The sequence below is a fragment of the Somniosus microcephalus genome, chromosome 7 (genome assembly GCF_052327205.1).
Source record: "Somniosus microcephalus isolate GS21.2 chromosome 7, FLI_Smic_1.0, whole genome shotgun sequence".
Lineage (NCBI taxonomy): Eukaryota > Metazoa > Chordata > Chondrichthyes > Squaliformes > Somniosidae > Somniosus > Somniosus microcephalus.
Genome location: NC_140993.1, coordinates 250,462,034 through 250,477,657, shown reverse-complemented (window position 1 = coordinate 250,477,657; position 15,624 = coordinate 250,462,034). Strand labels below are relative to the sequence as shown.

General features: G+C 43.7%; 2 protein-coding genes across 2 annotated transcripts in view; both read right to left on the bottom strand.

Moving 5' to 3' along the window:
• Positions 1–3,556, bottom strand: part of bmp6 (bone morphogenetic protein 6) — a 161,175-nt gene extending 157,619 nt beyond the window's left edge. The window contains exon 1 of the mRNA XM_085993601.1: positions 2,875–3,556. Coding sequence (XP_085849727.1) covers positions 2,875–3,313 — 439 coding nt within the window. The 5' untranslated portion in view covers positions 3,314–3,556. The remainder of the gene's footprint in view (positions 1–2,874) is intronic.
• Positions 3,557–13,254: 9,698 nt separating this feature from the next.
• LOC147115227 (uncharacterized) overlaps positions 13,255–15,624 on the bottom strand; it is a 35,606-nt gene continuing 33,236 nt past the window's right edge. The window contains exon 6 of the mRNA XM_085993604.1: positions 13,255–14,873. Coding sequence (XP_085849730.1) covers positions 14,650–14,873 — 224 coding nt within the window. The 3' untranslated portion in view covers positions 13,255–14,649. The remainder of the gene's footprint in view (positions 14,874–15,624) is intronic.

Below are 15,624 nucleotides of genomic sequence, written 5' to 3'. Positions count from 1 at the left end.
TGTTTGTTTTTTGAACAGTTAGATATAAAATGTTGAGTGTCAAGCTGCATTTACTTTACAGTGTTCCCACTGACAAATGTCATCAGTTTTAAATTCATTCGCTAAAACTGACATGAGATACTACCTCCATTGGTCAAAACAGGGAATTACCTGTTCTCATAAATGCTGATTTATAAAGAATAAGAGATGGAATGTATGTTGCTGTTGCATGCTCCAAGGCAAAACAGATGTTCATAAACTGCTTGCTCATGATTCGTGCTCTTGGTTTAGGAGCCTTCTAAATCCCTGAAGTGTATTATTGCCTTGTAACAGTCCCAGACATCTTATTTGTTACATCTATTCTCCCAGATGCTAACATTTACTGTTGATTTATTAAAACAAACTACACAGCAGGCATCCCAGTAGCACATCACACTGGTACAACACCCTGGATCAAAAGAATAGGATGCAGAGCCACACCAATGACTCAATTTCAGCCAGCGGAGAGAGAAAGCAAGAAGGATGCTTCACTGCACAAAGAAAATATAAGTCGACACATCACCACTTCCCCGGTCCACTGTTACACTTATGACAGTCCCAACACCATACAAAGTGCACACACTTCCTGGCAAGCGTTTGCTGCTTGGGGGCACGGAGGATTCTTGAGAACCTGACCCACTGTGGTTATTGGATTGAGTGGACCTGATTCACATTGCATCACCTCTAGCTCTTGCACTGGACCTGAAGCTGTGTTCTTTAAGGGCCCAGAGGGATTGATGAATCCCATACTCATCTCAATTGATGCAAACACTCTTCAAGGGTTTTAGTTGTGCAACTGTTAAAATAATCAGTTGTTGCATATTTGTATTCAGTAACTGCGTCAATTTGACTCAAATCCCACTCAGATGTGCAAGTCTTTGAAACTAAGTATCAAACAGCATTTAGTGCGCTCATAGAAATTTACGGCGCAGAAAGAGGCCATTCTACCCATCGTGTCTGTGCCGGCCGAAAAAGCTACCCAGCCTAATCCCACTTTCCAGCTCTTGGTCCGTAGCCTTGTAAGTTACGGCACTTCAAGTGCATATCCAAGTACTTTTGAAATGTGATGAGGGTTTCTGCCTCTACCACCCTTTCAGGCAGTGAGCTCCAGACCCCCACCGCCCTCTGGGTGATAAAAATTTCTCCTAAACTCCCCTCTAATCCTTCTACCAATTACTTTAAATCTATGCCCCCTGGTTATTGACCTCTCTGCAAGGGGGGAAATAGGTCCTTCCTATCTACTCTATCTTTTTTTTTTAAATACACTTCAATTAAATCTCCCCTCAGCCTCCTCTGTTCCAAAGAAAACAACCCCAGCCTATCTAATCTTTCCTCATAGCTAAAATTCCCCAGTCCTGGCAACATCCTGGTAAATCTCCTCTGTACCCTCTCTAGTGCAATCACATGTGCTGCACCACAAGGATGAGTGCTTCACTTACCCGTTAAATGAACAGGCTGGTATTTACCCAGTGGAACTGAACCCTGCAAACAGATCATTTTGGATTTTACCACAAATACGAACTGTTTATTTTAACTGCTATTTCCCCCCAAATACGTCACCTTTACTGAGTAAGGATGTTTTGACTGCAGATAAACACCATCTACCTGTTTTAACACGCAGATTACCAGCCACCATCATTAGCCAAGGCTTTTTATCTTCTTCCGCCTCGGAACACAGTAGCTGCCTAGACAGTGGACTCAAACGTCAACTAAGATTTATGGCAAATAAACACATGACTCAGAAGGATCTGGTGTCAATATTTTGTTTAAAAGGCCCTGCCTCATTTACTTCCGACACAGAAATGGACAAACTGAAAAGTTTCGAGAGACGTGCAAAAAAAACTACAGCCACAACCAAGGTTCACGTTAGAGCAGAGAAAGATATATTCTCAAGCAAGCACCTCGGGGTCGGACACTAGCTAAGTAGCAAGCTTGCAACTAATTACCCTCTAAGATGCATTCCAGTTAACAAAATATCGCAGGTGCGAGTATGCAGCATTCCGGGGATTTCACACCGTTTCACTGAACTCGATTGCGTTTGTTTTTAGTCAATTTATGAATGAAGTGCTACTCTCTAGTAAAGAAAAAATCGCCTCGTTTTGTCTAACGTTGACTTCCACAAAAACAAGGGCAACAGGTGCATTGCCGTCCACAAGTCATATCTTAGAAATATATTACAAATTTGGGATCAGGCTTTTAAAAATACTACTTCTCTTTCTGTGTCAACTTACTTTCCTTTCGCGTGACATCAGAGAGTCGACACTTTCTGGCTACTGAGGGGCTTCACAGGCACAATATTAAATGAAAAAGCCATCACAATAGTAGGTTTGGAAGTATATGCGCTAAATATAGACTCGTGTTTAATAAGCATCTAACCACTTACGAGTGACTTCACCAGACACACTTCATTCAAAAGAAAGCCCAGCAATGAGCTGGGTTACTAAACTCCAAAGCTAACTGATCTCCTCAAGCCACATGTGCTGGCTATTCCACACCTAGATGCATCGATAACTCAGAGACAACTACAAAGTATTAGTGTGTTGGGGATCGGTGCTCTCTGTGGTAAATGCGGGTGCGTTTGGTACATTGCTTTGTGGATTTACAGCAGAAACAATTCATCCACAGGTTCAGCTGCTGGCACTGGGAAGCACTTTTGATCGTTTCTGATAAGATCACTTCTCAACAGCAACAAAAAAAAGTGAACCCTTCTGTTGCCTCCAGATCAATTCTATCAGTTAAAAAACAATGAATGCAACCATCAGATGTTTTTCTTATCATCGCCCTTAAAACAAAAATCAAGCCCTTTACTGTTAGGCTGCAGGCTTAAACCTATGAAAACAGAAAGTTTCGCCTTACCCAGGTTAACGAAACTCATGACCATGTCCGCCTGGTTGAGGAAAGTGCTGTCCTGCAAGCTGGCCAGCGGCGGGCTCTGCGTGGTGAACACGGCTCTGTACTGGTGCGAGAAGCCTTCCTCCTCCTCTTCCCCCCCGGTGGACATGGCATTGTACAGGTCGAGCATGAAGAGTGGCGCCGAGTTGTGCTTGCCGTGCGAGTGAGGTCGGGGGCGGTGGGGCAGCCCCAGGATGGAGAGGATCTCCCGCTGCATGTCCCTCTTCTCGTGGTGCTTGAGGCGGCGGTGGACGAAGCTGGAGTGCACGTCGCCGTGGGTGCCGGTGTCCAGCAGCAGGCTGCCGGCCGCCACCGACAACCACTCGAGCACCAGGCAACCGCTCCACAGCAGCCCGAGCGCGGCTCCCCGCTCGACTGCAAATGCACCCATTGTCCAGCGCATGGTGAACCGATGAAATGCAAAAACTTTTTTTGTTGTTGTTTTTGGGGATGGGAAACAAAAAAAAACTTTTCTAATTTTTAAAAAAATATAAATATATATAAATAAATAGGCTGCAGTTGTGGAGTGAGTCCCTGTGTATCTCGCGCTCTCTCTGCTCTTCACATGTTGTCAATGAACGATTCGAACATCGCAGCAGGTAACACGCCAAACCCTCTGTTACGTCACCTGATTGACAGCCCAGACTCCCGACACAGCGTTCCATTCTTCCGCGCGCGCTGCCTTTGGTTTGCGACCAGCGGAGGCGGAGCTTTGCTTCGCTCCGCCTCCTCCCATTCCCAGTCTGGCTGGAGGGGGTGGTGGGAAGGCTGCTTGCAGCCACTGAGGAGAAAATATTCCTGCCACCGGCGAACACCGCAGGGACTGGAGTGCTTCATCACCCCCAGAAACCACATTTTAATTTAATTTGTTAAGTTTCATTTGATGTCTTTTTTGTTAAGTTACACTTTTTGTTGATCGCACCAAAAAACAGCTGGAAGGGAAAATAAATGTTGGCCAAAAAAAAGGACGTGCATTTATATAGCACCTTTCACGACCGCCGGACGTCCCAAAGCGCTTTACAGCCAATGAAGTACTTTTTGAAGTGCGGTCACTGTTGTAATGTAGGAAAGGCGGCAGCCAATTTGTGCACAGCAAGCTCCCGCAAACAGCAATGTGACACTGACCAGATAATGTTTTTTTAGTGATGGTGATTGCGGGATAAATATTGGCCAGGACACCAGGGAGAACGCCCCCTGCTCGTCGGGATCTTTTACATCCACCTGAGAGCAGAGACCGGGCCTCGGTTTAAAGTCTCCTCGGAAGGTGCCTCCGACAGTGCAGCACCCCCTCAGTACTGCGCTGGGAGTGACAGCCTAAATTTTTGTGCTCAAGTCTCTGGTGTGGGGCTTGCAAGATTGCTAATTGTTGCATATTTTTGGTAACCGTTTGTTAATAGTTTGAAAGAATTCTACTGCTTTCTTGCTCAGGGAAAGTAGGTTAACCTGCTGAATATTTTTTTTAAATCAGGTTCATGACCTTCATATGAATCCTATATCTATTTTAATTCTAAAACGTTGTATGAATGTGTTTAGGAGCGTTAGGATTCGGAGTTATATTGTCCTTGGTAATCACTACATCCGTTTTAAGTGTAACATTCATAAGCAGGGCGCAGCTTTCCAAGTTGGCTATTAACTAAATGTTATTTTAGCGGTTATCTACTGCATTCCTTGCTTCTTGATAATGGGACAGGGTGTTTCACCGGAAATATTCAGTTTAGCAGTGTTTATTTCTGTGCGGGGATGAAATGTGGGATTTTTTTCCGAATGCACTGGCCAGTAAATCGACTTTTGCAGAAACAGGTAAAACTGTACCTACAAAGGGGAAAGTGATTTCTTATATCATTCAGCGATGGAGCTACAAGACACTGTTTATTACACATCCAGCGTCACTTCATCAGTGCTTCATACAAGTCATTTATTAAACGATTGTGTGGCTCTGTCTGCAGTCATATTCCCAGAATAAATGATTCTTGTTCAATTTACTGCTATTTAATAAACATAGAACCCAAAAGGCGTATATTATGCACGGTACTGCTACATAAGTCATTAGTTGACTAAAAAGGACGGAAGCTGGGATTGGACTTTTAAAAAAATCAGAATATGATTCGCTTTCAACAAAGTGTAATGCAAACTTCGACCTGTTTGCAACTCACATGCTATCAGAGCGCGCTATCAGAAGCTAGAAGTAACATTCCTAAAATATACAACTCGATTTTTCGATCACTTGCACACAAAAAATCGGTCACTTGTTTCACACCTTGTTTTTTTTACGGCAGCGGTTTCGGATGGAAACTCTCCTTTTAGGGACGCCACCTGGAGATGCAGGCAGGAAAAGCAGAGCAGAAATATCATTCAGGTTCAGCAACTGGCTCAAGGAAACATTCCGTTTAACTAAGTTGGTCAGGGCATTACGATGAATACTAATATCCCGCAAGTTATCGGCTAATGCCACATTGTCAGATTTCTTTTGTTTTTGCACGGGCTTAAGGTATCTAAAAATCAATAAATACACCAATTTAAACTAATCAAATCCGTCATCTGCAAAAAAAAAACCTTCAATTTGGCATTGGCGTCCGCACCGGTACTGAATCTCTTCAATTGTACGGGAAGCCAAATGAGGCATATTCCGGCGAGAGAGGGCTGCACAATTCCTTTCTCGTCCTCCCCCTCCCAACTTAATGCTGTGGACAATAAACCTGCGACATACAGAGAAACTGGAAGTGCACCCAGGTCAGCTAACCCCTGAAAACAGAAACGAAGAGGAACGTTTCTGACAGGACTTCTCAGCAGGAAGCATTAACCTGCCTTGTCCCCATTCAGATGCCGATGGTCCTGCTGCACATTTCCAGCATTCTCTTACTGCACACAGAGTGGATCTGTTCTGACCAGGATAGTCAAGGTGTGGGGCTCGATGTTCGCCATCACCGCCTAGATGGTAACGGCGGAGCAGATTGACCACCCGTTATAGAACTCGCCTGGTTTTTATTCCATTGAAACCAATGCAGTGAAAATGAAAATCTACCCAGTGGTCTTTAGCAGGTTGCTTTCTCGTTTAAAAACTATTGTAGGCAGAAGGGGCTGCCATTATTCAAGCCCACCGAGCATCAACGGAGTATTTTACTGTGAGGAGCATCACAGCAGAGACCAATTATGTCCTCACCTCATAGAATCATACAGCACACAAGGAGGTCATTCAGCCCATCGTGCCTGTGCCTGCTCTTTGAAAGAGCTATCCAATTAGTCCCACTCCCCACTCTTTCCCCTAGCCCTGCAAATTTTTCCTTTTCAAGTATTTATCCAATTCCCTTTCGAAAGTTACGCTTGAATCTGTTTCCACCACCCTTTCAGGCAGTGCTTTCCAGATCATAACTCGCTGTGTAAAAAGATTTCTCCTCATCCCCACTCTGGTTCCTTTTCAACTACCTTAAATCTATGTTATTGACCCTCCTGCAGTGGAAATAGTTTTGCTTATCAAAACCGTTCATAATTTTGAACACCTCTATTAAATCTCCCCTTAACCTTTACTGCTCTAAGGAGAACAATCCCAACTTCTCTGGTCTCTCCACATAACAAGTCCCTCATCCCTGGTACCATTCTAGTAAATTTCCTCTGCACCCTCTCCAAGGCCTTGACATCCTCACCTGAATTAGTTCTACGCACACTTCCTGTATGAGTCAAACTGATAGCGATCAGGAACCTTGGCCATTGCCCTCCCATTCCATACACATGGGTGCTCAGGCTAATTGATGTGTCCCTGACAACCACCACAGCTGGGATCTACTAACTCAGCACAAACCAGAGACCTGTCTGGTCTTTATGCCTCAACACCTCACTGCCTTAGTAAGCACCCTGTTTTATGGGATTGGGATATGTTTGGAACCCAGCTTTAACATAAAGCAGTTCCAGGTCGAGTAAACACAGATTAGTTGCAAAATAAACATCCTACTCTGCTCCAACAATGACCCAAACTGGATTAATGTGACTTTTTCCATCTCTCCCAACCAACATTCTTGTAGTCTCTAATTTAGTGCCAGTCTGGCATTTTATACAGGTTTTTTTATTCTTAAAACACCTAATACTCCACACTGCAGTATTAGTTTTCATGTCCCCTGGTATGCTCTTCAGTTTTGTTGGGGAGCCTAGCAATTGCTACTTCAACCATCCATTGCTTTTAATTATATAGTCACTGTCTGTTGAACCATGTCATTTGTTTGTAATATATTTGCGTACAGGAATAAAAATAACTCAAAACTGGTAGCTAAACTATTTATGGACACTTATCCATAATGCCTTCTTGACCTGTTAATATATTAAAAACTTTCAGACACCCAATTTCACATCTACATTTCAACCGCTACCAAAGTAATGCAGTGATGTTTTGGACCTATATGGTTATCAAATCACAATACTGTTCATTATTTTTATAACTAGAATAATTTTTAACATGCAATAGGATTATAAGCATGCGCTTTTAGAATGAGTTTAATTGACAATCCCAACCTTGCACTTCAACGGATCCCCCTATTTAATTTATTTACTATACATGACTACTTAGGAGAAGAAACTTATCTACATCTATTTATAGAGCTTATAACATTTTCCTGGGGCCATAACATTTAGTGTGAAGGATGAAATCTTTTGTGTTGAATAAGTTCCAAAAATTATAAGCAGCACTTACTTATGCTTAACAATGCTGATCATCTTTGGTAGGATAAGATGTTATTGTGTACTTGACCCAAGTCTAAATGGAGCATGACTTTCCAAGCCAAGCAAAAACCCGAGTTAATAAATAGCTCTGCTGTAAGTGACTCAAATTACTTAGAAAATTGCTTTACACTGGAGTGGTTGGAACTAGTGTAAACAGTTCGTCATCATATGAGAATGCTTCCCATCCCCTCTCAATTAAACAGTCCAAGTGACACTGATGTGTTCCTTTATTGAACCACTGTATTGATTTGTGTATATTTACAAAACATTGGCAAACAGGAGTTGAGCTCAAATTTCTCTTGCAGTAATCGTCTAACTGACTTTCTTAATTTGACTGCTATTTGAAGTGTATTTCTTCCTTAGAATGCAGGGCAGATGTGAAAGCAACAAATTAAAGCACAGGTTAACGCAGTCCCATAAGCACCGACAACACGATACATTTATACAGCGCTCTTTATTTATAAGAACATCCCATAGCACTTTACATCAAGCAACAGTGAGCAATTTGGGATGTGCCTGAAAGCAGGGAGAAGGGTAGCAAAGTTAAATGGTTATGGAAAAAGAGAATTTCAAAGGGGAAAGGTGCAATAGAATTTTTTTGGAAGAGGATGCAGTAAACGTAGTTTATATAGATGTTTAGTAAGCATTTGATTAAAGTGCTGTGCAAGAAATTGGTTGAGAAAATCAGCACCCATTGGCATAAAAAGGAAAGTGGCAGTATGGATAGAGATGGCGGAAAGGCAGATAGCATGGTTGGTGTTTCTCAGACTGGCGGGCCATGGCTAGTGGGGTGTCCCAGGTATCATTGTTTGTTGGGACCACTTTTGTTCCAATATCTGGATTTAGACATAAAGGAGTGGATATCAAAGGACACCTTTATACTGAACTGAGTAAACCAAGAACACATCAGGTTTGGAGAGCCAATTTATTACGCTGGCTCTTCCAAAACCCAATCTTACGTTCTTGCTTTAAGTTGCTCTGAGCCGGTTGACACTATTGGGTCTTCATGTGAATGATGCAGACGACACAAAGCTGGGTGGGAGTGTGTGCTGTGAGGAGGATGCCGAGAAACTCCAGGATGATTTGGATAGGTTGGGTGATTGGGCAAAAACATGGCAGATGCAATATAACGTGGATAAATGTGAGGTTATCCACTTTGGTGGCAAAAACAGGAAGACAGATTATTATCTGAATGGCAATAGATTGGGAGAAGGGGAAGTGCAACGAGACCTGGGTGTCCTTGTGCACCAGTCACTGAAGGTAAGCATGCAGGTGCAGCAGGCAGTTAAGAAGGCAAATGGTATGTTGGCCTTCGTAGCGAGGGGGTTTGAGTACAGGAACAAGGATGTCTTGCTGCAGTTGTACAGGGCCTTGGTGAGACCACATCTTGAGTATTGTGTGCAGTTTTGGTCGCCTTATCTGAGGAAGGATGTTCTTGCCATGGAAGGAGTTCAGCGAAGATTCACCAGGCTGATACCTGGGATGGCAGGAATGACGTATGAGGAGAGATTGTGACGATTGGGCTTGTACTTGCTGGAGTTTAGAAGAATGAGAGGGGATCTTATTGAAACTTATAAAATTCTGACAGGACTGGACAGACTAGATGCAGGAAGGATGTTCCCGATGGTCGGGGAGTCCAGAACCAGGGGTCACAGTCTAAGGATAAGGGGTAGGCCATTTAGGACAGAAATGAGGAGGAATTTCTTCACCCAGAGAGTGGTGAACCTGTGGAATTCTCTACCGCAGAAGGCAGTAGAGGCCAATTCATTAAATATATTCAAGAAGGAGTTGGATATATTTCTTAAGGCTAAAGGGATCAAGGGGTATGGGGAGAAAGCAGGGACCAGGTACTGAGATTGGATGATCAGCCATGATCGCATTGAATGGCGGAGCAGGCTCGAGGGGCCGAATGGCCTACTCCTGCTCCTATCTTCTATGTTTCTATACAAATGCCCATGACATTTAAATTTACTAGCAATGGAAAAAGATTTCCTACCTCAGGGCAATCAATTGTTCTAAAAATTTTTGAATAAAATTTCCAATTTTACATGACAAAGTTGCAGCTGTGCTTTTGCGCATTTCTGGACCTAATCCACAGACGGCCATGTTGACACAGCGGTCTGGGATCTGGGTGTGAAACCGCCAGCTCCTGGGGGTTTTCATTTCAGCAGCTCCGATCCACTCCACTCCACTCCACTGGCCTTGAGCTCGGTTTACACACTAACTCCAGGTTGCTGCAATGCTAAAGTTGGTGTGTAAATGCACCCAAAGTTTACAGCGAATATCAAACTGGGAGGATTAGCAAACTGCCAGGAAGACTGCATAAAAGCGCAGGAGAACATAACCAGGTTAGAAGATTGGTCAGGTGCAATTTAATGCAGAAAAATGTGATAATCCATTTTACGAACAATGATGGAAATATACCAGTAATCGTAAATGTATCGATACAGTGAAGCAGCAAAGGGATCTCGGTGTGCAGATACAGATGGTGATGAAGGCAGAGTTGAGGATTTCAGCAATGGAAGAGAGGAGATGGGCATAAATGGGCAAAATTCCAGAGGTGGAAGATGATGATCTCAGCAATGGACTTAGATGTGGGGTAGACAGCTCAGCTCAAGATTGAACTGAACACTGAGGTATGCGTCACTTCTGGCTGAATGAGCAACAGCAACAACTTGAATTTTTATGGCACCTTTAATGTTGTAAAACATCCCAAGGCGCTGCAACAGGAGCATTATCAAATAAAATTTGACACCGAGCCATGTAAGGAGATATTAGGACAGAGATGGGTTTTAAGTAGCATCTTAAAGGAGGAAAGAGAGGTAGCGAGGCAGAGAGGTTTAGGGATGGAATTCCAGGGCTCAGGGCCCAGGCAGCTGAAGGCACGGCCACCGATGGTGGAGCGATTTAAATCGGGGATATGCAAGAGGCCAGAATTAGAGGAGCGCAGAAATCTTGGAGGGTTGTTGGGCTGAAGGAGTTTGCAGAGCTAGGGAGGGGCGAGGTCATGGAGAGGTCTGAAAACAAGGATGAGAATTTTTAAATCGAGGCGTTGCTGGACCGGGAGCCAATGTAGGTCAGCGAGCACAGGGGTGATGGGTGAACGGGACTGGGTGAGAGTTAGGATACGGGCACCAGAGTTTTGGATGAGCTCAAGTTTCCGGAGGGTGGAAGATGGGCAGCCTGGGAGGTTAAAACTAAATTGGCACAAAGTTATTTGCTAAAGCTGAACAAGGTAGCTTCAGTTTTATTGACATTGCGCTATAGGAGGCTACAACTCATCCAAGAATTGATGTCAGGCAAGCAGTTAAATAGTACAGCAAAAGCCCTGGAATTGGTGCTGATGACAGGAGGTAGACTTGGGTGTTATTGCCATGCAGGCCGAGCCTGTATTTGCAGATGATGCTGCTGAGGCACGGCCTGTGGCTGATAAATAGGAGAGGAACAAGAATGAAGCCTTGTGACACACCAGCAATGGCTGTATGGCATAGGAGAAGCAGTTTAAGAAAAGGTAGTCACTGCACTGGGATAGGTAGAATCGGAACCACGTGCAAGTGGTGCTATAAAGGGGAACAGCGCAGAAGAGGCAATGAAGGAAAATTAAGTGGTTGAGGTGGGACGACAAACTGTGACCACAGACATGCAGGGTGTTATTGATGACCCTGAGCAAGTACAGTGATTAAAGTTGAATTTGTTAAGAAGAATTATTCATATTCCGCACCCTGCATAATATTTGTTTCCACCCTAGTATCCCATAATACTGCAAACTTGAGCTATTTTGGCCTCGGCTGATAATCACTGATTTTATATTCTAACATTACAGATTTTTCTGTGCAATTTTCACACCGACAAAATTGGAGCTCTTTCTTCTCCTTTAGCATTGCCTACTTCACGACAGATAATGTGTGACCACTCACGGCTACAGGCAGGCGTATGGCGTTTTATTTTTGTTGCGGGGGCCACAGAAGCAGGATCCAAACCCCACAGTTAAAGTTTGTCCCACTTCCACTGTGCTGCCGCAGAATGTTTAGCACATCAGAACGAGGTGTGAAATATAATTAATACATGAATCATCACTTCGTTAAATTCAACTGCTGGCATAATTAAAAGCAGTGACTTTCATCATATCTGGCAGCTGAATAAAGTGAATATACCAATTTGCAGCCGCAAGTACACTTAGTTATATGAAAAATATCACAGAGTGGATAAAACCAAGGAGTTGTTGCATTCCAGCACACTTCCTTTAAATGCACAAATAAGTTTGTATTTCAGAAAACACCGAACTACCACAATTTTAGCCGGAAACATGGGGGTGCAGACTACAGCCTAGAAATTCGTCTTGGGTGGTGGTGCAAAGCGGGAAGTATCAGATCGGCTGCCCGTCTTATGCCGTGCCTGATGTTCAGTTCCATTGACTGCAACGGAACTGAATATCAGGCGCTGTGTATAATGGACAGCTGATCCGATACTGCCCGGTTTGCACCATCGCCCAAGTGAATTTCTAGGCCTATCAATTTTGCTTTACCATAGTCTCATTTATGTGCTTTATTGGACTACTTTGTCACTTAGTTCCCACAATACTTGAAGCACTATCTTTAAAATAGTATGCATTTCAAGATCTTATCATAGCAATCAATGTCATACATTTTTTTCCTAATATTTTCAGTACAAATGAATGTTTATTTACCCCCTTTTACATTTTTATTTTGAGCCTCTTGCTTGGGTCTGCCCAGGCCATGCAGCAGGGAGAGGGAAACCAAATGACCTATCTTCCAAGTGTCTGCCTATGCTAAATTTCAGGTGGCTACTTTGTAATGTACACAGACAATCTGGGGTGATTGCCCCAGAATTTTTCTTTGCTGGGCGAATGTGGCTCATTTGTACTCAGTACCCGCTGAGCTGCACTGAAGCACCGCTGCACGATCAGTATGAATAGCCTTTAATCAGACTTTTCCAAGCTTACTGAACTCCAGGGTTCTGCAGTGTGTGGCCTGTTTCAAGTTGCTGAATGGAGGAACTGAAGCAAGAACATCCTAATTACTGGCACTTAGAAGCAAGGCCAGTCTGCTTAAAAAAAACAACGGGGCTAGAATTCCTTGGCTGTTCTGGCAGACTCCTGCCGTGACATCAGCAGGAGCCTGCAAGAATGGCCAGAAACTTCATTGGAACTCAGATTTGCAAGGTCCCGGCTGTCGGGCAAAGATTCTGAGACGGCCTTGTGGGGGCAGACCCTACAAGGCCATTGACGTAAGAGAGATGGGGCCTCCCTAAGCCAGGGAGCATAAGTCGCGACCCAGCCTAACATACCATGGGCGGATGTGGGGCCCACCTTGGGATTAGGCAGGGACTGGTGTCGGGACCTCAAAATATCAGCGACTCAAAATTTTAATTCTTAAAGTGGTCCCTTGACAGAGGCCAGCATCTTTACCTTTCTGAGGAGGAAGAATCTGGCACCCCCTCCCCCCCACCCCCAGAATACTTCAGCTGGCGTTCCTGGCCCCATTGTTGGACGTACGTCGCAGATGTGCCTCAACCCACCAAAGGCCGTTCCTTCTGGCCACTTCCCCTGACCTTACTAACTTTGGTGGGGTGAGCGGTGGAGATCGTGGACAGGCATGATCTCAGCTAACTGCTCGGATCACATCCCAACAAACTGAGGCTTTTTAAAAACATATTCACGGAGCCAATATGTCATAGGTCCAAAAATAGTTGTATGACAATAATATTAAACTATACTGTGTGAGAGAAAATGTTATGTGCCATAGTGGGTTAACATACAGTTCTTTCACATCCCAGACCCAATTTCAAAATCAAACTGATGGAACGACGGTCCCCTCTCTCCGCTGGCTGGAAGCATCCTATGCAAAATACGTTTCAGCAGTCTCAACCCAATTGGTCTGGGTACAAGCCCGCAGCACAAGCCTTTCCATTATTCGGCACTGATTTGGCGATTTCACTCGCGAGGCTCTCAGTGGCTTGTAGAAAAGAAGGTCCAAGTCTTTCCAACCTGGCTGAAAATGGTGTCAAAGATTCGTCTTCCAGCATGTTTTGAATTAACCAGGAAACAGAAAAATTCATACTGGCACAAAGGACGTGCTTTCCTAAGACACATTGTTAGTGCAGAGTAAAGGAAGCTTTACTTTCCATCTGGTCTGCGGCAGACCTGGAATACTTGATACTGACACTGGGTGATAGGAAAAATGTTGGAGGATATTCAAGATGGCAGGCAATCATCCCTAGAGAGACGAGCGCTAGCTCACATAGAATAAATATTTAAAGTACCATCTGCAAAAATAATAGTGCTTCTTAAAATCAAATAAAAATAACAAAGGACACTTAATCTAGTATTAATTTATTATCATATACTTGCCTTTAGACAGTTTGCTTCAATTATGTCCTAAAACAAAAGCAAAATACTGCGGATTATGGAAACCTGAAATAAAAACAGAAAATGCTGGAAACACTCAGGTCAGGTAGTATCTGCGGAGGGAGAAACAGAGCTAAAAGAGTATAACTCTGTTTCTCTCTCCACAAATGCTGTCTGACCTGCTGAGTCTTTCCGGCATTTTCTGTTTTAATTTCTTAAATTACGTGTTTTATCTACCAACATTCCGTTCTTAATGAAAATATTTTAATTTTTCCCCCAGTTCTTGTAAAAGTAATCAAAATTGACATTTACTGAAAATAAATGACTAATTATCAGTTTCATTAAAAAGTTTTTCCCCCTAATTTTATCCTCTTTCGTCTCCTGAGAACTTTTGCCCAGTTGTGAGGTGAGGAGACAGCCCTCCTCAGTTTTGGGTTTAAACAGATTTTTTTTTTAATGCAGCAATTGTTGCTATTATTAGTTACTGCTGGGATCTGAACCTTCGATGACTGCAGTAAGAAACAGATACCTTAAATCAGGAAGTCACAGAATGAGCCCAATCTGCGCTGATCAGGACTCTAACCTGCCCCCTGCCCCTCCAAAACAAGAAATCCTTCCAACAGTTCATTTATCTTCATATATGGCCACCTAGAATTTTTCAGAAGCTAAGTGAATTTTCCTTGTCTTCCAGTTCCTGAGATGAACTTGTTTGCACCAGAGATGGATTCCTTCAAAATCACACCTTTAGCGTTGTCAAATTCAACCTGCATGGCTTCAGTAAAGGAAGAGGCATCGAACATACCATAATAAGCAGAGGCTCTGTCAGCGTGCAAGCAGTGCTGGGGAAAAGCAGATATCTGTTTTGCCAATTCCACAGCACATTGAAGAGCTGGAAGAAAACAATAATGAAATAAGTACAGAGGGAACATTGGAAGGGTTCGCAGTCAGACCGCAGTGCCATCTAGCTGTTGAGCAAATGAACTGTCGAAGTACAGACACTTATAATGTTAAACGTGAGATAAAATGTGCATTGCGGAGAACTTAAATCCAATACGTTAGTTTCCCCGTGGACGTTTACCATCAGCTTGGCAGGACACTGAGAAATCATTCCATTCTGGAAAATGGCAATGTGCAAGTAGTCATAGGCAATGCCTTCATCAATCCCATTCACTCCTACAACAGGAAAAGATTTCACTCACCCGCTGGTCAGCTCATTTTGGACCAGCAGCAGCACATCATGCATGCTGATGCTTGCTTTCCTGGCACCTGTCACGAAAACCTTTATTTTAAGGCAATCTCTCATTCTACCACACATTGGACCAGGAAAGCAAATGTCTGCAAGAATCCTAGAAGGTCAAGGATGCCCTCTAAAGCACTGATGACACTTGCACACTGTCCCCGGGACACCTGCTAAAACGAGGTCCATTTAATGATCAGACGACTGGAATGCTGAAGGCACATTTCAGGTGCCTGGACCAGTCCTGGGATGCCCTGCAATATAGTCCAGCTAAAGTCTCAAGGATTGTGGTGGTGCGCTGCACACATCACACAACTTGGTCTTGCAAGACCGCTCCTTACTCCTGGAGGCCCGAGAGGCTGAAGAGAAAAGCATCCAAGGGATGCAGAGGGATCAGAAGCTG